The sequence below is a fragment of the Poecilia reticulata genome, chromosome 2 (genome assembly GCF_904066995.2).
Source record: "Poecilia reticulata chromosome 2, P_reticulata-male-v2, whole genome shotgun sequence".
Taxonomy (NCBI): domain Eukaryota; kingdom Metazoa; phylum Chordata; class Actinopteri; order Cyprinodontiformes; family Poeciliidae; genus Poecilia; species Poecilia reticulata.
Window position 1 is genome coordinate 21,169,054 of NC_088831.1, and position 22,531 is coordinate 21,191,584.

At 38.5% G+C, this 22,531-nt stretch overlaps 1 protein-coding gene across 3 annotated transcripts in view; it reads left to right on the forward strand.

Moving 5' to 3' along the window:
• LOC103478268 (radixin) overlaps positions 1-22,531 on the forward strand; it is a 45,057-nt gene that overhangs the window by 14,851 nt on the left and 7,675 nt on the right. For all 3 annotated transcript variants that reach the window (XM_008431999.3, XM_008431985.2, XM_008431990.3), the window contains exons 3-8: positions 11,698-11,781; positions 15,801-15,896; positions 16,816-16,938; positions 19,019-19,170; positions 20,936-21,019; positions 21,163-21,309. In XM_008431999.3, the coding sequence (XP_008430221.1) occupies positions 11,698-11,781; positions 15,801-15,896; positions 16,816-16,938; positions 19,019-19,170; positions 20,936-21,019; positions 21,163-21,309 (686 nt within the window). The remainder of the gene's footprint in view (positions 1-11,697; positions 11,782-15,800; positions 15,897-16,815; positions 16,939-19,018; positions 19,171-20,935; positions 21,020-21,162; positions 21,310-22,531) is intronic.

Consider the following 22,531-nt stretch of genomic DNA (forward strand, 5'->3'; position numbering starts at 1 on the left):
TTCACCTGCCCTGGAGCTGTGTTTTAATGGTGCTCTTGTGTGCCGTGCTCACCTCTTTCATAAGTGGGGGGTTGTACAAACCCGGTTTTATGTAAGTAACCAGGAAAGGCTCGTTTCTACAAAGAAGTGGTGATTAAATTGAATGAAGAGGATTCGGCTTAAAGTCTTTTACCTCGCATCACATTGTTGCACCGCGCCGCTGCTGGTGGCTAAAAATACACAGACGAGGCTGATGCTGAAGCAGAAGACTGACCAGTTACTAGGAAAAAAACATCTGTGTATTTCAGGACGCCTGATGAAGCAAGCGCCTTGAGTCTTTTAAGCTGAATTTTTGGATCTTGTCTTCAATGTTAATATTACACACGGCTGAAAACACCAAATTTTAGAAAGTAGTTGTGGTCTAGGTTCTTGCGCAAACATCTTGGTACACTTGAAATAAGAGAAAACTAACTTACAAGTAAATTTTCAGCAAGATTAAAACCTGTTTTAAGTCAATAATGCCTTAATTTGGATTTTAAAAAAAGTACTTGCTCCACTGCCAAAGTTTGTCACTTGTAACATGGAGAAAAATGTTTTGATGCGCGTGTAATAATTTAAATAGTTTTAAGTCACTAATCCCTTAATATTGATTTTAAAAAGTCTTACTTCCGTTGACAGATTTGTTTTTTCACTTGTATCGACATTTTCCCCATACTTTGTGCCTCTTAACTTCAAACCTAGAATTATATGCAACTATTTGCGTTGCTGTTACTCTGATGAGCAGCTGAATTTGTCTTTCCAAAGCTGATTTTCTGTATTAAAAATGACTTTAGACCAGATGATAAATTCATCCAGGTCCTGCAGTAGATCAAACATTCCAGTGTTTAAGTATCTGCATATTTTTTATTTATTTATTGTGCATCAGTAAGCCTCGCTAACACTTTGACAGTCTGGATGAATAAACATCCATGCTGTGGTTGTGTGTTTATGCTAATGGCATTTATTTGACCTCTTGAGCGCCATAATTTGTGTGTGTTTTGTCCAGCTTTTCTTTTGGTTGTTTTACGAGACCTTTTAATGGAGGGTGTGAGAGGTGACGGGACTTTGTGCATTATTGATTTTATTGCTGGGTTACGCACATGCTGCCTCTGCTAGTGATGCTGTCCCTGAGAGCCAGGGCTTTGTGGAAGTGAGAGATGGAGGCGGGGTTTGCAGCACTGGGGCTTTGCTGGAGGGTTTAAATATTTCAGAGGTCCATTTTCATCAATATAATGGGAATTATCCAAGTCACTAAATCTAGCTGTAGGGATGGTGTGAAATTCACTGGGAAGCTTACCCGCTCTCCTCAAGTATCTACGCTTTCTCGTGGAATGTTTTGTAGCAGCCCAGTAAATTCCTCTAAAGGAGCGTCGGAGATTATTTAGCTAGTTCTGCTGTGCTGCTTCACTCAGTCTGTTAAAATACCGTCATACGGCACGACAGAGTCTTTGTCGAGTTTTGTACCAACTTGAGGAGCAGAAAATGACCTTCATTTTGAATTTTAACTGGATAAATACTTAAAAAAAATTTTTTTGGGGATGTTGACAATATTAATAAATTAACATACATATTTGAGTTGCCCAGTAGTCGCCATAAATCATGAACCATTATGCAGTTTGACTTCTTCAATGTTGCCTTAAATTGTAATGCTTTTGTAAATAGAGACGAGTTTCACTATCGGCGACATGACCTGCCAGTCGACAACTGAGGAACCCGTGACAGACGTCACATTTTGACGAGTGCAATCATCAAGCCCATTAATGCACGCCAAACATGTTGATCAATTTTCCATTTATTATGGTTCAAAAGCAACTCCAACCTGGTGGGTTTTTAGCTTTGATTTAGAGGAGCTCAGTGTTTCGACTGTTTTGCAGTTTTCTGGATGTTTTTGTTCCAGATTTGTCTTGCATAGAAGCTGCTGCTTCTCCAGGTTTAGTTCTGGGGATGCAGAACAGAACCAGAACCAGAGGACCTGAAATGTCTGGAACGTTGATACAAGTTTCTAATTTATTTTGGCTCCAAGCTGTTCAGTGATTTAGAAACTAACAATATTTTAAAGTCTTTGACGTTTTCCTGACGTTGCAAAATGTGCCGACAAACGGGTGTTGAAAAAGCTTTTTTTTTTTTTTGTCTTTTTATTGACTGCAGGTCATAAAGACAACACAGCATGTACATATAAACACAAATGAAGTCATCCATTCTCTTTTTTCTCATGTCAATTACATTCAGTTTTGTTGCTATGGCAACTCGGTGGTAAAAAGAAACCCATCCAATTGCAGTTTTGTTGAATATCTCTGAGTTGGTCTGTTGCAATAAATCTGGATGTTGCTGACTTCTTTCTCCGTTTTTTTTAAATTTGTTTTTATTTTTGACAAATAAAAATGAATTAATTCTTCCATCACACTCTGATTTTTTTTTTTTGCATCTTGTGTCTTGTAAAATCTGTTCATCAGACAAAACATGCTGTTGGCACTTAAAGTATTAAAGTAGCACTAATCGATGCTCTTTGTTGGAGTACAACTAATATTGGCAGCAGTTATATATTTATAATTTACACCTTGTGATGCATATTCACATGCTTTTGGGAATAGAAGTTTAATTGGAGGATAAATGTAGTCAGAAAGTGTCCGATTTTAGTTCAGTGTACAAAACAAAAGGGAGAGGAAGAGGACTAACTACACTCTAATGGCACAGTTCTTGGAGAAAAGAAATACAAGCATTGATTATGTTCTCATCACTTTTGATTTCTGCATGAAATGTATTTTCTGCCAGTCCAGATCTGCCCACACAGCAGAGCCGTTTGCAAAGTCTTTAAAATTCATCAACTCCAGGAACGACTACTGGACCTGGCATGACGGTGGATCAATCTCACCACATACATTCGTGATGCTTCCTGAAACGTTTAACATACAAACTGCTGTTGACGTATGCTTAAAGCATCCTTTAACGCATCAAATAACATAAAACCAGGAATTAATTAGAAACTAGGAGTGTAAAATGTTGGTTGGTGAAATACGAGTGTGGAAGAGTAAATAAGGGATTGAGGTGTAAAAAGCAAACATCATTGTGGAAGTGAAAATGAAAAGCCGCTAACAGACAAGGTCAAGATGACAACATGACCTGGTTTGGACTTAAATCCTGCATAAAGCAGCTCAGCAGCTTTTAATCGTGGCTTCTCTCATTCAGTCTCAAACGCAGTCAACAGGTGGGCTGCGGCGCGTGGGCGGCCTCTGCCTGTACACACTAGCCTGGTATTTAGCTGTCACTACTTGTACATAACACGGAGTTGCTCAAGGATGCTGGCAAACACAGACGGCTGCAGACACACGGCCCGCATTGTTCCGTGGCGTTAACCAGCTACAATTTTAAATGGCAAACTGAAGGCGGGAACAATCGGTGACAACAGGCCTCCCCGCTGGGTCGCTTGGCGCTGGCCAGTTCTGAAGGACGGAAAAATTGCTCTCGATCAAACCCCCCGCCGAAACAAGACCTCCAGCTGCTGCCTCGGATGTACAATCTGTGGCTGAATAGAAGCGATTTTAGTTTTCTCACTGCAGTTTCACATGTTGAATTAACTGGAAGTATCGCAAGTCGTTTATAGACCTGGAAGACGAGGGAGAGAAACGGACGTTCAATGTTGTTTATGCTTTTCTTTGATCAGATGCGCATCTAAAAGATTCCCAGCTCTGCCTCCTTTTAAGATGTTCATAAAAGTAAGAGACGCTCCATTTGATCCACAGACTTGTACAAATACACACCGTGTTTTGGGCGTCACTGCATCGTTTTTCTGTGAAGTCGGAAAGTTTCGTCGTCTCGTTCTGGGAAAGCTTATCCCACAGCTACAAAATACGCTTTAGAATAATAAGCAAACGTTCATATCTTAGTCGCTCTTTTACCTCAATTTTGCATTGGTGTAAGTCAATAAGAAAACACTAAATACAGTTTCATCAACATGCAACATTTTCTGAATGTGACTAAGGTTTTTTATTCATAACAAAGTCAGCTGCAAAAACTAGGACTTGTTTTTGCAGTTGGGGGTCCAACTTTTTTTTTTCCCTCGACTATTGGTCCCTAAAGGAATATATGGTCACGTGTAGTGTTATACCCACAAGTCACAGTATCTTGAAATACATTTTTCAATAAGTCTGTGCTATTTAAGTGATACCAGAGGTTCACCTGAGAGATGTGTCTGACTCAACAGATTCTGAAAAACTTTAATTTGCATCCTTTCACCTGTTATTGTTTCCAGAGACCACCTTTGAAACGATTTCAGTTGTTCAAACTACAGTTTAAGTAATAATTCAACCCAACTAATTAAGTAAACCCAGTACAAGGTTTCCCTCAGTGTATTATAAGCCTGGCAGGCCACCAGGCTTTACTTGTAGGCCAACCATTGCTTTTTTTTTATTTTTTTTTAAGTTTTTCTAAAATGTTTGCATTTTTTAAGACTTTATAGTTGGTGTTCAGGTACTAATCTTTCAATAGCACATGATTATCAAGTGATACTTTCACATTTTCTGTCAACTTTAAACTTTTTTTTTTTTACTCAAAAACACGACGGGCCGCTGGATGAATGAATGACCTGGCACCCAACCACCGGACTTGGCAAGTTTTTTGGGGGAAACCTTGCAGTAAATACTTTTATTATTTTAAACTGTAAAATGCCTTCAGACTTCTGATTTTGCTCCTTGTTGGCCGAGTAGAGTAACTTCTGTTATTAGCTTTTGTTTCATCATCTTGGCTCCATTTTGTCACTTGTTGCATCTTTTAGGTAGAGTCGAGTGAAAATCTCCCGGGATGTGGGATTGATGATATGTTAGGCCACTTGTTACAGTTCTAACATTGGGACATCCCTAATCAATATTAATATCTATATCTTCCAAACAGTCAGCCTGCTTGGTTTGGATGCTAACGGATGAGTGCTAACGGTAGCGGTACACTTTGAATCAGAAAACCGCACGGCCCAGTCGCTGCAGTCGGTGGTTTCTCCTCGTGGATTTTCCAACTGTTTAGCATTGCAACACTTGTGATATTTAGTAGTAACAGCTTATTCACCACATTTCTGTTCCGACCTGAATGGAGTCAACGTGCTCTTGGCTACCGAATGACTCAGTGGTGTTGATTATTAGCATATGAGTGGAGCTCTCTGGCTCTCATTGGGTCCCTGTAGTAGATCCTTAATGGCGTGTTTTTATGATTTACTGTCTCACTTTATAAACAATCTTTGTGGATAGAAATTTGTTTCACATGTGCAACAGTTGTCCTTAACCACAAAGGAAAGTACATAGCTGCAGTTATTAGTTTAATGCAGTTTTTTCTTTAAGGGTCTCCTACTGTTATAGTTTGAAAATATTTCAGTGTTGACATCACTGCCCTTTGCTTCATCCATACCAGGAGCCAAAATAAAAGAAGTTAAAACAATAGTTTTGGCCAATATCACAGGTTTTAGTTTATTATGTGAGCAACAGAACATGTCTATCTCTGTGACACATGAGCAGGGAAGGTTTTATCAGTAGCAGTGACATTATGGATTGCGGTCTGTGCGAAGGCTGAAACTACCGACTTTATCTGTTAACGTATTCGGTTATCAGGGAGAAGACATTGCTCTGCTTCCTTATCTGTCTCACAAACTCGCTTACTTACTTGCATGCTAAAGCATGCCTTCTGCAGGTGCATGAAGTTCCTTACATTCATCTTATTCTGCATGGTTAAGACGGCGTGTTGTTACTTAGCTCCAGGAATCTGATTTTATTGTTGCACTCACTGCCACCCTCCACAGGGGTGGCAGTGAGTGGTCACAACAGAAGGTCAGGGCTCGGCCTGTCACAGTGGCAAATTGTGCTGGACGATAAATGAAGCAAATTAAAATTATTTATTTTTAATTTATCATGCATTTATTTGATTTATAGTTTACTGTGACACGCCTAGTCAGGGCTTAAAAAGTTCTAAGCGTCCTGCATCCAAACATGTTAATGGGAAGTTGAGTGGAAGGAGAATCTGTTTAACTTGGACCCGACTCTGCAAGCACACAAAGAAAACTACTGATGCTGAAGTTTTATATGTGCTAATCTAAAGGGCTACTTCACTGCTTTTAAGGAACCTGGACAGCATTTTATTATGTCAAAATTTGTCATTCTAGCAGTCCAATCTGAGCAGGATAATTTTACACTTAACTTTGTTTTCTGTTTAAAATACTAATTGAGATAGCCATATTTAAAAAAATGTCACTTGAGGCTCATTGGTCAGATTAAAGGCATGCTTTTCATTAAGATCAGTTTTTTAAATTATAATCTTAAATGTCAGGTTTTTATTGGTTGTAAGCAGAAAATCATAATTAACAGAGATGTTGAAAATATCAGCATGTGTGGAAATGATCTCTATACCGCTTTGTAAAAAAGTAAGAGAACTCTTAAAATGATCCGTTTCTCTAATTTTACTTTTTCTAGGTATATCTTTGAGTAAAATGAACATTGTTCTTCAATGAACTACTGACATGTCTCCAAAATTACAAGAAAATTTTTTTGTATTTGCAGAAAACGAGAAATGTGCAACATAACGAAAAAGATGCAGTGCTTTCAGAGCTCAAATAATGCAAAGAAAACAAATTCATATTCATTTAGACACGACAACACTAATGTTTTAACTCGGTTCAGAAATCAACATTTGGTGGAATAACCAGGAGGTTTTCAGTGGGCCTCTTCATTTGTTCCAGAGCTGTATAAACTATTTTTCTCGTGAACTGAATCACTGAAATAAATGAACGTTTCAATAATAATCCAGTTTACTGGATGTGACTGTAAGCTACATAAATCTAGGCTGAATTCTTCCTTTCTTGTTGCAGATGATCTTAAAACTGTTTGTTTTTGCTAGCAGAACAAATGTTTCACAAATCAATATTGGGATTCTCCTAAATGCGTTTCACTCATACTTGTTCGCATGTGGGGGTTTTGTGTGTGTGGCTAAAGCATAAAGGAAAATGCTTCCCTCTCCCTGTAGCCGTTCTGTTGTTTACCTTTGACCCCGTCGTGACCTTTTAAACTCGTATTGTTCAGCCTGAGCAGTCAATCCTCTCTGTGCCGCCCTGCAGAGTGTTAAAATCCCTCTCTGCGAAGCCACAAGGCTTTTTAGAAAATTACACTAAAATCGGGCCCAAGGACGTTGCTATGGCGACGTTATCAGTCAGACTTCAGAAGCCTGACGGGCGACGCTGCGCGCGTGCGGAACAATGAAACCCTGTGTTGTACTTGCAATGTAAAGCAACTATATCACTATGCTGCAGGACAGAGACACTGGCAGCTGCCTCCTTGTGACACACACACAGTGACACACACACACACACTGCTGCTGCCACCACCATATGCTTGCGTTCCCATACTTTCCTGACAGCTGCTGCACAAACACATCCTCATACTCATCTAGAACCGAGTAGCTGCATACACACACACTCACACACACCTTCATCTTCCAGAGAAATCATCTGTTGTCCCTCCTTTTCTTTGATGAAAGCAGGAAGTGACGGAGTGTGTGTGTGTGTGTGTGTGTGTGTGTGTGTGTGTGCTCTCTAACAATTTCTGCTGCTTTGTTGATGTGCACGTCATATCTCTCTCAGGTCACTGCGCGGACCGCGCTCCTTGTGTTTTCTGGCTGCCGCTTGCCTGAGATTGATGCGCCGAGTTCACCGCAGGCGTTATCTGTCTCCGTCCGTCTCCCTCAACAGCAGAGCGCGCATAAACCCCGTCCCGCTGTCTCGGTGGGGGATTTTTCCGTCGCAGAGTAAATAATACCTAGCCTCTAGCTCGGGCCAAAAATAATCCCAAATCCAGAGCTGAAACAAGCCCAAAACTTTATCTTAACCCTGAAACCTAACTCTCTTTCGACATGCTGCGGTCTTTGTCCTTGGACATATTTGAATCTTGTTTTTTTTTTTTTTAAGACTGTTTGTGTTAAATCAAGAGCACACTTCCTCAGCACTTTTATGCCCAGGGCTGCTGGATTCGTCTCTGCTGCCTTGCTCAGCTCCTCTGCGTCTCTCTGGGTCTTCTGCACTGTGCCGGGGTTACTCGAGGACAGTGCCGATCGGCCATGCTGCAGAGGTGGGCTTGCGTACTGCAGCATAGAAAAACACGGAGCAGTCCGGCTTAATGCACAACCCCTCCCGAGGGAAGCGAACCACACTTAGATGAACACGTCAAGCGTGTGATTGTATATAAATTACAGAGTTCAGTTCAACAGAGTAATCCCACAATAGTTATAATACTTTTCATAACTCTGCTTTTAACTCGGTGTCAGCAGATGCTGATTTGTGGCTCTTCCCACCTGACTAAACCTCCTCCTGTGAACATTTTTATTTTCGCAGCTGTACTCCACCTCACTGTTGCCAGTGTCAACAAAACCCTACAGCAGAAATAATTCAGGATGAGACATCTTTTTGGGTAAAGATTGGCTGAAATAGACAGAAATTCAAAACTGAAACCTCACCTGCTACAAAAATCCTTACTTGTTGAGCTGCTGTTTATTTTATACACCCCAAATGATGGTTATAGCTACACGTTTAAGAGGTTTCTCTTGTTCTCTTAATGTATAGAAAAATAACAAATGGTCTAAGGCCTTGTACACATGTAGCCGGTTCTCTATAAAAGCAAATGTCTCCTCCATATTGAAAAATATAATGGTGTACACACGGGAATGTTTTCATCCAGATAAATCTGCACAAATCTGTTCCTGTGCATCGTTTTGAACATATTTACAAATTCTGAAAGTGTCGAAGTTTTCCAGTGACATCAAACATATTGAAATAAAGAAAAGAAGTTGTTCTTAAATTACTACCATGTGCATGAATAACATTTAGGGCTATTTATGATTTAGAAGCACAATTAAAGAAAAATAGATTTGGGCTGCTTTACCAAGAAACAAAATAAAATCCTTTTCTGCACCATTAAATATAAAAATAATTCAACTAATTTCTATCAATTGTATTTATTTAATTCAATATTTTTTTTATTAAATAAAAATAGCTGTTGACCTGAAAGGAGAGTATCATTCATTACCAAGCAAAGTAATAAAAAAACATAACGGTTCTGACTGAGTCGAGTCCTACCGTTCACCGCATGGAGCTGTTCAAAGGAATCCAATTGCTAGTGAACGACACATCGACACTCTCAGCAGCTAACACTTAGCTTCCTCTGATCATATAATATTCCTGGTGTTTTCTTTCCATCGGTATCTGCGGCTTTTCTTTTGAGTATCCCGGTTTTACGCCAGTTTTCTTATTACTTTCAACACAATCATTTGGTAAGCTAGCTGTAGCGTCGCACTTTAAGCTGACGTCACGGCAAATAAACGGTCGTTTACATGCAGGACCACTAGGAGGCGCCCGTGGGCCACAATTTGAGAAACACTCCCTAAAAAACCCACAGCTTCCTGTTAGGCCAAGAGGTTTATTTGTGTGACAGATACGTGAAATGACTTAAATTAGTAAAGTTTTTTCATGTTTTTTCATGTACACATGAAACACAAATGCAGAGATTTCTGAGTTTTTATAAATCATTTTTAGTGATATTAAAAAGAGTTTTCATGTGACCAAAAGGCCACAATGCGTAAAAGTGTATCCGTTTTCCCCGCTATGCGGCTACGTGTGGACTGGGCGTAATTCTTATGAATTTTGAGCAAACCTGGACTACCGCTGGGTGAAGTGCACTTTTCTCCTAAACTCATGTGATTATTAATGGCAGCGTCCTGAATTGGTTTAGCAAACAGGAGTTTTTCTGTTATGGTTGCTGAACCATTTTTATCTTGATTTCTTTGTACAAGATTAGGCCACCTTTGAGTCAGATTGTCTGAAATTAAATCAGATCAGACTTCTCTCTTGCTTTGGGTCACTTTGAATTGTCACACTTCTGATTTTGAAGACCTTAACAAATAAAATGTTCTTCTGATTATTGAAGCATTTAGCAAATAGAAACAATTTTGGTAATTTTGATAGTGAGAGAAAAAGGTGGGACACAGTTACTATTTTATACTGTATAATTGCTACTGTACAGTCTATATTAGTATTGCACTTTTAGGTTGAATAGTTCTCAAACATAAACATGCTTCTTTACTGGATCAATAAACGTGCTAAAATAATAGATTTTCACATCATTTCTTGTTTTCATTCGTCTTCAAGACAATGAGTAGTAAAAATATTCCATATTTCCAGAAGAAACTGCTTTTAAAATAATATTATTTAGCCACTAGTAACGAGGGGAAAATGACTGCAGGTGCTACTGCCTGGAATCTTCCTAATGACTTTTCCTCATTAGAGCAAAGCTACTTCCCCTCTGCTGGCTGGCAGAGAGGAACAGCGTAAACATGCGCCTCCATATATGGATGCTGGCTGTTGCACTGTTTGTGCACGTGTTCACTGTGGCAGAAGCATATTTATAGAAGAAGTCGGACACGAGGACACACACACAGAAATGACCGAGGCTGCCCCACCAGCTGACAGAAGTTCAGGATTCAGTTTGCTTGTTCCTGCTTTGGATTTAAGTTTTCCTCACTTTAATCCCCCTCTTTTGTGCCACACAGTACAACCCTACATTAGTTTAACCCTAAGCTTTCTATTTTCACCTTAGGTCAGCCACAATTATGTTTTCTCCTACTTTTCTGAGCAAATGAAATCAAATTTCATCAATGATCTGTTTAGCTCCCATTTCCATCCTGTGCAGGTACCCAGAGAGCAGCCAGAAATAAGCCTGTTGCAATAAGAAGTGATGAATGAAATTGAACGCATTAATTTCCACTCTGATGAAGGATAATTTTTGTTTAGAGACTCCGTAATCGATTTTATTTATGGTTTTGGTTGTGTGTGTGTTTTTATTCCCTTTTTATTATTTGTTTTTAGTTGTTTTATGTTGGAAGTTTAAAATGTCTACCAGTAGCAGTGTAAGTTTATTAGTGTTTGAGAATACAAACTGGCTTTATTACGCCATTATCAATTTATTACTAGAAAATGGTCTCAAAACAACAATATTATTGTGTATCGCAATAATTGCTGGGACAATTTATCGTTGGGTAAAATTTTCGCTGAGATGCAGGACTTTGAACACGCTTCAATCTCGTCTCTTTAGAGTTGTGTGAGGATTCTGTTGGGGACTGATTGTTTTCATGTTCATGAGAAATTCCTCTCTGCCACACCCGCTTCACAACTTCCATTGTTGTTCATCCATGTTTCACAATTGTTCAAATCAAAGACCTGCTTGTTGGTGCTTGAGTGACTTCACCATTAGTGATTTTCTCCATTTAGTTCATGTTTTATCCCTTACATTGTAAACCTAACACTTTGTCACTTATTCCTGTAAGTCGAGTCACAATTTCTACGAATGTCTCACTCCTTTGGATACATTTGCAGATTTAATAAATGAGTTTTCCTCCTGGGAGACGGATGGTTTCTCATTCAGTGTGAACATCAGAGGGCCAAACACGCAGCCTTGAGGGCCGGCAGAACTGAGCAGAATGTTCATGTAGGATATGTTTTTTTGATTGCTGGATGGCTGGACTCACATTTAGAAATGTTAAAAATCCAGAGACTTGTGGCAATGTTCAATCCATGCAGGAAAACATATTTTTATTAGTCAGTGTATTGACGATATATAACACTGCTATTAAAAAGGTATTTTTTAACTTTTTTGTGTTTTCCAGATCAACGTGCGCGTCACCACCATGGACGCTGAGCTGGAGTTTGCCATCCAGCCGAACACGACAGGGAAACAGTTGTTTGATCAGGTAAGAGTGTTTTACTTTACTTAGGGAAAAAACATTCATACCTTTGAAAGTATGAGATGTTTAGACCTCTGAATTAAGTCTTACCAACACGAAGCATAGAGTTATTGTAGCTGCATGATATTATAAAATCATCAGATAAATATATTGTTGTAGAACAATCTGATTGCATCAGCTGTGATAAATCCACCTTTTCCACTCTTCCAACTCTCTCTGTGACAATGGCCTCTACTGGTGTGCAGAGTCTGAACAATCATTTATAGCTAAAGAAATATCTCATTATCAAGTCTTCTGCCATGTTGTTACACCTCACAGACAATGTAGTGAGCCGTAGATATGATTTTGAGATGTTGTGCGGCTCCAATTGTTGGTTGTCGTGTGGTTGTACCAGTCGGTGCTCGGCTGGTTTTAGATCTGTACACAAAAGGTCCCTTTGTTTTAATCGGGACCTTTTAGAAGACAGAGGATGGGTGGAAGTATTGGGTGTATTGTGCCCGCCTTTGTGTGTGTGCGTGTGTGAATGTCTGGTAAGTAAAAGGGCAGCTTTCAGTGCCGTTTCATGTCAGACTGTGCAGGGTTGTTGGGGTTGTGGTGACATGGAGGAAGGAAGACGGAGAACAAGAGGCATTCTTTGTTTTCTGCTTTTGTTGGTGCTCTTCTCTGACTTCTGCTTTAGTTTTTTTATGTGAAGCCACAACACCAATTATGTGTCCTTTTTAATTTGTTTGATGAAAATATGGACTTGTGCTTGTCAAACATTTTTAAATGTCATCTGTAATAGACCCACCTACTTTTTGAATAGCATCAAAAAGTACGGCTACTTTTTGATGCGATTCTAACTGAACATAGCAATGCTAGAGGATGAACGTTACGTTAATAAAGTTACTGCTGCTGTAGCAAACATCCCAAACTTTTCTCATTTGTGGAGCTGAGCGTGGACAAGAGTAGAGCCCAGTATTCCTGTCACGTAGCATGATTATCTTACAATGGTTACACTTTGAAACAAAATGTTAATCACTTTTAATGACGAGGAGGAAGTTTGTAACATTTACAGACGTTAACGAGCAAAGCAGAAAGTGGCTCGTGTTTTTCAGTCTTGTTGGTGGTTAGAGATGATTCTATGAGCCAAAATACAGATTGATCCTGTTATGTAATTTTACAGTTATCACATTTGAACTGCAGAAGAGTAGCTTAAACTGGGAGATGATTGGAAAAGTTAACCGGTAATAAATGCTAAGCACCCTTCCACCTGCTTCCCCACCAAAGCTGATTTCCAAGGTACACTTCCAACCCCTCAGGTCTTGTACACATGTAGCCATTTCTTTGTAGAAACTAGTACTTCCTCTATATATTTTTTAAAAAATGTATTCAGAAAAGTTCTCATCCACATAAACTCACACAAATCTGCTCCTGAGCATTTTGAACATGCCAAACCCACAGGGGGCAGTGCAGCGCAAAGCAAAACCCTGCCAGCCAATCAGATTGCTTCAAAACATCCACAACTTTTCATTAGGAAGTGATCATGGCACCAGGAGATTTATTTTTGTGAATATATATATATATATATATATATATATATATATATATATATATAATCGGTTTAATTACTTTTTAGATGGTATATTAGAATGTAAAGTTAATAAGATACAATGGGGAAACGTGTCAAAGCGAGCGTGTGAATATATTTGTCACAGACTGTAACACTAACAACACAAACACAGTTTCCTCAAATCTCTACTTTGGTTGCAAGTTTTACAAATAATAGTTTTTAAGGATATAAAATTATGATTTTGTGTGGGATAGGCCAAAGCATTAAACAAAAAAAAAAAAGTCTTTATTTTTCCAGATGTCTTAACCTGACTCATTCCTTCTGTGGAAATGATGTAGGGTAAAAAAAGGGAAAACTATTCCCAGATCCAAGCTTCAGTTTTACTTGTCTCATATTAAAATGTTCACAGATTCATTTTAATCTGTGAACATTTTGAATGAGAAGGGAGTCCATTGACAGAGAGGCTGCAGAGTGAAATGCAAGTGGCCAAAAGGTCGCATTAAACGCACACTGGAAGAGATGATAAAGGCCACAGCGAGCTTTTAAATCTAACACACCTCAGCTGAACCGGCCTAAATACAAACTCTTTAATCATTGACAATTTCACGGCGTTCTTTTCTTCCTCTCTGGTTCTAACTCCTCCTTTCTCATCCTGAATGCGTTCGGCGACTTTTCGAGGCGTTCCGGACGATATTTCACGCATCGAACTGTACGAAGGACCGAGCAAATTATTCATTCAGCAAATTATTCACTCTCTCAGACGCCCCTGCTGAAGAGCATTTTAATGGGCCGTTCGAGTAAATTGCATGTTCGTGTGATCATTTGATCCACATGGGTTTTTAATTTGTTTGTGTGAGCTTGCCTCTGTGACGCCTGAAGTAGAGTTAATTACACGCTGCGAGGGCTGATGTATTGACTGTAAATTCACTTTAGCATCCGAGTGTCCAAATCCCCTCTGGGAAATGGGTTGAGGTTTAGATGGTGTGTTTTGAACAAGCAGAGTGTACTAAAAAAAATAAATAAATACAATAAAAGATGAAAAAGAATGTTGGATTAGTCACCAGTGAGATCACACGTAGCTTTTTGACTCTTAGAAAACTTTATGTCACCAGAATTTAAATTATTTTGGTTTCCTTTCATTGTATTTTGCATCATTCTCTCGACAGACGGGGTGTTTAATTTCTATCCACAGCAATGTCTGTAACTAAAATGCGTTTGATATGAATCTGACTACGTGGTAAACGTTGACATTTCCCATGCTTTTTCATGTTACTACAACAATCCTGTGTCTTTATTTTAGGATTTTTTTGTGACGAACACAAAGTAGCACAAATGAAATGAGCAATCTATTTCTTTTTAGCATTAATCGGAAGCATTTAGTGACCCTATGGTGGAGCTGCTGTGGTGTGGAGCTCAGAGGAGCAGACATCTGAACCGGTGCGCTCTGATCAGACCAAATCTTTGGCCTGCATGCAAAATGCTGTGTGGCAAAAAAACTCGCACTGCACGTAACCTCAAACCCTCTGTCCCCACTGAGGCCGAGAAACTGTTCAAATGACCCAAAGTCTCTGAGCAACAGCTGCTGTTGCAGAAAATGGCGGTTCTACAAAGTGTTAACTCATGCCACACTTTGCAGATTTAAAGTTGCCAAAACGTTTGAAAAATGTTTTTATGGTCCTTCCTCTAAGCAATTGGGCAATAGTCTGTCCGTCAGTCCGTCACATAAAATTACAATTAAATACATTAATTTTAATGAGACAAAAGCAAATAAATACCTTTGGAAAACACTGAGATTAGATTACACCAGATTGAATTGGATGAATATGATAAATGGATTTTATTGATTAGTCAAATTTAGTCAGATTTATTTTTCGAAAATTGGGATCTTTTTTTTCCCTTCACCACTGCACTCCCTGGGCATTGGTGAAAAATTAACTATCATCTTTATTTTTAATTTTTTGACAAACTTGTTTCATTGCTGGTCAAGTCACAGGAGGAATGAGTGAAATAAAAGTCAAATTTTAAAGATTTTCTGCCATTTATATATATATATATATATATATATATATATATATATATATATATATATTTTTTTTTTAAGAAAAAGAGTTTGGAAATCAAATTTTGAATAAAATCAAAGATTTATCTCCCAACCCTAATTTGAGCAGAACTGATCTGGTCTGTTTTGTTTCAAGTGCCTCAAGATGACAATTGTTTTGGACTGACTTAATGTAAATGAATATATTAAATCAGCTCGTTATTATTATCATTCATTTCTTTTTGTATTATTATTGTTGCTATTTTATTATTATTATTTTGAAGAAAATGATGGAGGGACTGAATAATACTCGATGTATGATGCATTGTTGGAATAAAAAGTCTCTCTTGGGGAAACCCATTTGGCTTAATGGACGGTTTCCCACTTGCCACCCGGTCCATGCGCCTGGAACCGAAAGCCTTTTTCTCGTTTCAGGTGGTGAAGACTGTGGGTTTGAGGGAAGTCTGGTTCTTCGGCCTGCAGTACACAGACAGCAAAGGCTACGTGACGTGGCTCAAACTCAACAAGAAGGTGAGAAAATCCTCCCAGGTCCTGAAATCCACCCAGGCTTTCCTCTACATGTAACTGATTAAACCTGCCACACCTTCAAAATCAAGTTTCTTTTAATGTTCATGTTAAAACACTGTAAAGTCTGAGATATATATATACATATAAGTGGCCTGTGTTTGGACACTTGTATTAACCATAATCAGAGTTTGAAATGAATTTAAACATCATGAAATGTTAAAAAACTGGCTACTGTGCGCTGTGCTGGTAAAACTAGACGATGTTCTGAAGTAGAGGGAGAGAAAAGGCGAAAGATGCCTGAGGAAGGTTAAGTTGAATGTATTTTTAGTTAAAGTCTGTGAGAACAACCCTTATGATGTATTTTGCATTTAAACAACAAAGTAGCTAATTAATATAGTTTGGCTTTCAATTATGTTTAGTGTTTCACAAAGTTTCCCCCAGAAAACATGCTAAGCCTGGTTCTCCGGGCACCAGGGCAGTCATCCATGCAGCCACCTGCTGTGTTTTTAAGTTAAAGAAATGTGTAAAATTTGAAGACATCACTTGATGGCTATACATTATTGGAAGATTGGAAGATAATTTAATACCTAAACATCAACTATAAAGTCCTAAAAAAAGGCAGGTATTAAAAAAACCCCTAAAATAAATTAATATTTTAGCAAAGCCTGGTGGGGGGCACAAGTAAAGCCTGGTGGCCCGCCAGGCTTATAATACACTGTGGGAAACCCTGTGTTTCAGATTCGTTTTAAAGGCTCCCTGCAGAGTCGCGTCACTTCATTTCCCCCACACAGCCCAGCAACACAGTCAAGAAAAAAATCTTAGAGGAAACCCTGCAAGCCTCTCTAATCTCATTTCGAGTGAATCATATAATTGAACGGTAATTTTGTTGAATAATAAAAAAAGTTCACCCGTTCCCCCCCAGGTGACCCAGCAGGACGTGAAAAAGGAGAATCCTCTCCAGTTCAAGTTCAGAGCGAAGTTCTTCCCGGAAGACGTTTCCGAGGAGCTCATCCAGGAGATCACGCAGAAGCTCTTCTTCCTTCAGGTGCGGCGTGGCGTTAGTCTAGTACTGTGACGTAACCACAAAGCAGATTTAGTCTGACTGGTTTGTTTCTCCAACATGTAACAGACTAGTTAATGCGGGTGAGCAGGGCGGCTGATCCGATGTGGAGCGATCAGGTCATTTGGCAGCTTGTCGCTGCCAATGGAGATCCCTAATGCAGTTAGCGTGAAGGTCGTTCCACTTGACCCGATTCTCTGTTTACGTCCAGTAAAACAAATGTTTCATGGAGTTATACACTTTGGATTAGCTAATGCTAGGCTACTTGATGTTTGTTTTGCGTTCCTTAATTTTTAACTGAATCTTTTTAGTTTTCTGCCCGAGCTGGAAATTATGAGTCCGTTTCATGTTACGTGCTTCAGGTAGCCACTTCACTTTGGTGTTGAGGTCAGTGCAGGAACAAACGAACCTATTCTTTTATGAGGTAGAAAGAAATTGAGCATTTGTTGGCATGGACGTTTCATCCTTTACAAGAATCAAGTGTAAAAATGCTGTGGAGCCTTCATCGGTTGTTCCTACTGCAGAGATTTTATATGACGGTTCTTGGATATCAGACAAGTAAAAAAGAAAAAGTTCTGCCCAGATGATCTGTACGGAACAAACTGCATTAACAGAATGATGTCATTTTGTGAAGCCAATCTGGGTTTTCTCAAACGTTTTACGATGACATTGAACCATAAAGAACCTGGATGTCTGGCTGTACCTTTCTCTGAAATATCATTAAAATAAAGCCGTTTAAGTCGACGAGTTAAGTTTACGAAGCACTTTAACAAGGAACAGTGAGTTTTATCAGCACGCGATTAACTGGAACCACTTGGAAATATGATTATGGGCTGAATTAGGAGCGAGCGAGTTAAACCCCGTCACCTAAAGGAACGTAAAACATGACCTACCGTATGTCAAGACTGGCACAGGACATTATCTATGTAAAAAAATACAGATTTCATTGAACTATATAATGGACTATAGTTATGGGAAAAAAAAGAAAGACAGAAGAGGAGGTTTTCAAATTCATGAATTTACAATGGAGAATAAAACTATAAAACATTGAGATTTGGCCAAAGTTTTAAAAATGTGATTTAAAAAAAACCCTTTATGTTGGGTTATTAACACATTAATCACTCGTTATTTGGAATGTAGCTCACAGTCATAAGCAGTGAAGCCTAACAGACTTCTGCAGTGAAATTTGGGCCAATCTCAAGCTAATGCTAGTGCTAAGCTAGCGGTGGAGCTGTTCTTCTGTTTCTGTTGTTCACACAGAAAGTTGACACAGTTGAACCTTTAACTCTCAGTAGATGTTGAATTTGTTCCCCCAAACAATCTTTTAAACCCGACTGGATCAAAACTATTTCTCAGAACGGTGAAGAAGTGATCAAAGAAGGTGGACACTTGATTATTTTTTATCAGGACAATAACAGATAAAAAACAAACTTTTCTTCTTGTTATCCAGTCAGAATTGCTGTTTAATATTAAAGGCCTCTTTGCATATTGCCCAAGCTTTCCTGGGTTATTCTCGTCTCTCAGCAGGTAACTAATGAAGGACAGGTTGGTACGCTTCAAACGTTTGCCTGATTTAATTTAGATGTTTTTCCAAAACTCTTTCAGGTGAAATTTCACCCTTGTTGAGCTTAAAGGGGCAAACCCAGTTTCCAAATCCACTGTGTTGGCCTCAATGTCTCTGTAGCTGTGCAGCTCTGTCATAATTCAGAATAAAATGTTGCATTTTAAGAAAAACGAGCTCAGAACAACAAAATGAAGATCTTCCAAAGCTGCTTTACAGATTTTTTATTTTTATTTTATTTTTTATATCTGCTAGTTCACTGTTTCTGTGACAAACATCACATTACTGTTCAGATGAAGAGGCTGAACGGGAAACCAGAAATCCACATTAATACAACAGCTCCCTCTACTGGAAGACAAACTACTTGCAATCTGATCAAAGTTTCCTAGTGTCTCATTTCTCTTTGTTTCTCACGGACGTTAAAATGTTGGTTAAAATCGCAAGATACAATTAACCGCAGCCAGAATCCGATTCTACCTTTGAACTTGTGTTTTCCCTCTACAGGTGAAAGAGGCCATTTTGAATGACGAGAACTACTGTCCTCCAGAAACGGCCGTCTTGCTGGCCTCCTATGCGGTTCAGGCCAAGTATGGAGATTACAGCAAAGACGTCCACAAGCCCGGCTACCTGGCGAACGACCGGCTGCTGCCACAGAGGTACAGCAGAGACGCACACAAATGCCGACTTTTTGCTGGGGGGTTTTTCACAGCAAAACTAAAGAAAAGTAACATAAATTTTCTGTTTTGTTGAACATACATTGTTGTGCCGCCAAGTGTTGTGGAGCCCATCAGTATCTCTAAGTCGCCTGAACAATAAATCAATTAACCGCATGATCAGTCAAAACAAACTCAATAATTCCCATTTGCTTGATTTATTTTTCTATTTTTTTTCTTTCTACTAAAAACTGGATGATAAGTCTTCATTGTGATGCTTTGGCCTCAACTTTCCCTTCTTTTAAGGAGTTTTTATTTCCAGAAACTCCATAATTCATTTTATGTGTCGTTTCTGTTTTGATTAGTTATTTTGGATATTTAAAATGCCCTCCAGCTCCAGTGTTAAATGATTATTAGAATGTAAAGTTTATTTGACCATGTGTTCTTGAGTTATTATGCCATTACAGGCAGAATCTGTCCTTTTATCCTCAAAACAAACATTTAGTCAGAAACAATAAGTGGGAAGTGGATTTTTCCCCCAAATTAGCAGGAGAAAAAACAAGCGATGCTGGGCGTCTGTAATCCAGTGTATTTTGCTTAATGTTACTTCATGCAGTCTGAATATTATAAACAACAAAAGTAACAATAATTTTCATTCCTCTGAGTTTTGTAGCCATAAAGCACATAGTATAGCAGTGTACTGTAAACGCCACCGCTGTTCTGCTCTGTGACCCAAATGCTTGATTATATCAGCCTGAAACAATAAAAAATAATAAATAAAAATCTTATAAAAATACTAGACAAGGAATTTCTCTTTGTAGCATCAACATAACACTAATTTTTATTACAAGTGACAACAAACCAACCTCGTCTCACAATCTTTAACCTTGCCGCACAAAATGTTGAATGAAGTACATATTAGTGACATTAGATCTGCAATTAACAATTATTTGTTATTGATTAAACTATCAATGACGATTTAACTGGCTAAAATAATATTCTGCATATTTTTCATTCAAGTCTTTTAATTAAAAATAGGTTAAAAGACGAGGTAAAATGTAATTTGATTCCTTTTTTAAAAAAAAAGACGAGAAAAGATTTAGTTTTCTAAAACGCAATGAGAGGATTCCTCTAGTGACCAACTGATGGCTTGTAGCAAAAGATTAATCTGCAGCTAAAACAAAACGGCTCGGCCCATTCTGCTCGACTTCACATCAATTGATCTATTGATTATGTTTTTGATTAATTAATAATTTGATAGCTAAAAGTTCTTAATAGATTTGTTTTATAGAGTTTGAACTGGTTGAAGCTAAAACTGCGTGTGGAGTCCTGGGTAGAACATGTTTACAGACAAAGGTTTTTTTTTATTTTAAGTGCAAAATGTATATATTTTTAGTTTTGGTTTAATTGCTGCTCTGACTGTGTTGTTCTTTGAGTCTGACTGCTCCACTTAACAATTAATCGATTGCTAAATGGACGATCATTTCAATAACTGATTAATCACGATTAATCGTGTCAGATCTAGGTGACGTAAGGCCTTTAAGTCATTAGGGATCAACTTGTTGTTGGTTTGGTCGTTACCATCAGGTTTGGTGTTCATCGTCAGGATGGACATTTTGACACATTCCTAGTTTTATTAAAGCTATTTGCATGCAGAACGCCACATGTAATATGCCTGTTCAGTTCTTTTTCTCTCTGGATGTTTCCTAATTTGTAACAAATGAATGTTGGCTGACAGTCTTCATGGTTTATGTTGTAAAATCTGTAGAGTTTTGGAGCAGCACAAGTTGACAAAGGAGCAGTGGGAGGACAGAATACAGACGTGGCACGAGGAGCACAGAGGGATGCTCAGGTGAATGTTTTAATGTTTGTTTTTTTTTTTTAAATTACCGTTCAGCAGTCTCGATTATTTCTATGATTCAAAGGATTGTGGCTGATGCGCTTTCTGATATTAAACGCGTGTAGTGTTCACTGTGTGTTTGTGGACATGTGCAGGGAGGACGCCATGATGGAGTACCTGAAGATCGCTCAGGACCTGGAGATGTACGGCGTCAACTACTTTGAAATCAAAAACAAGAAGGGCACGGAGCTGTGGCTGGGCGTGGACGCGCTGGGCCTCAACATATACGAGCACGAAGACAAGTAAACAAAATAAAGCCTCAAACACCTGCAGGGTCGCATCATTAGAGCTGGTTGGTCAGAGGTGTCCAAAGTACGATACAGATGATACAGATTTTCAACATTTATTAAACTTGGCTAACTGTTTTCAGAGAGCGTGATCTAAATCCTGATTTTATTGCTCAGAAATGACTGTTTTGCCAAATTTCCTCAGAAGCAAACATGCAAAAACCTCAAGTTTTGTATCTATTATTATCACATCCATCAATTCTGACTTATTTCTGGGTTTAAAGTGTTAAACGCTTAGTTTATTATTGGATATGTGCATGAACATTTCCTTTTGGCCCTCCAGTCCTTTTGACATGTTGATTTTGGCCCATGTGCCCAAAGGTTTGGACATTCTTGCTTTAAACTTAAAAAGAAACTGGTCTTTTTTTTTTTTTTTTCTTTTTTTTTTTTAGCAGTTTCATGTAGATGTTGATCTACGGTAGCAACTGCTGAAGTTAAAATATGTTGAGGAATCAAAAGTAGTTAATTTGATGCTACTTTTGATTTCCTTTTGCTGCTTTTTTCTCCTTTGCGGATCCAGAGGTTGGGATTTTTTCCTGTTCTTTGCAAAATAGTCGCAGCTCATTCAGATTGGATGAAGGCATGATGCTGCCACCACCGTGTTTCACTCTGGGGATGATCAGTGATGTGCGGAGCTAATTGTTCCACCATCCGTAATGTTTGACATGCAGGTTTTGTATTAATGGATGTAAAATATTAACGTAAATTTACCATATTTAGCAAAAAAAAAAAGCAACTTTCCATAAAACAAACACAAGATGCAAAAATACCATTAAAGCGATGTCACAAATTGAAGTAAGAGATGCAGTAAAAGTAAATAAAAACGTGGTCAGGGATTCCTACTTTAAAAGGCTAATGTCAAACGCTATTGTCTTTTTAAAGTTACTGTTCCTGAACGTTGTTTTACAGTAAACGCCTCCACAGCTTCGTCTCTCCTGACCTGTTCGTTTCTCATCGTTTTAATGAAACTGTTTATGAAACTTGTCCAAAAAAAAAAAATGCTTTTCTTTTAACAAGTTTAAAAAAAAAATTGTAATCTATTGAGAAAAACAAACCCTTTTCCTTCCGTTACATAACTGTGCTTGGCAGAAACTTCAGAGTTTTTGTACTTTTGCACGGCCGTGTATGAAACTGAAAGAGGAGGAGAGTGAAACCACAACGGCTCCGTCACTCTGGA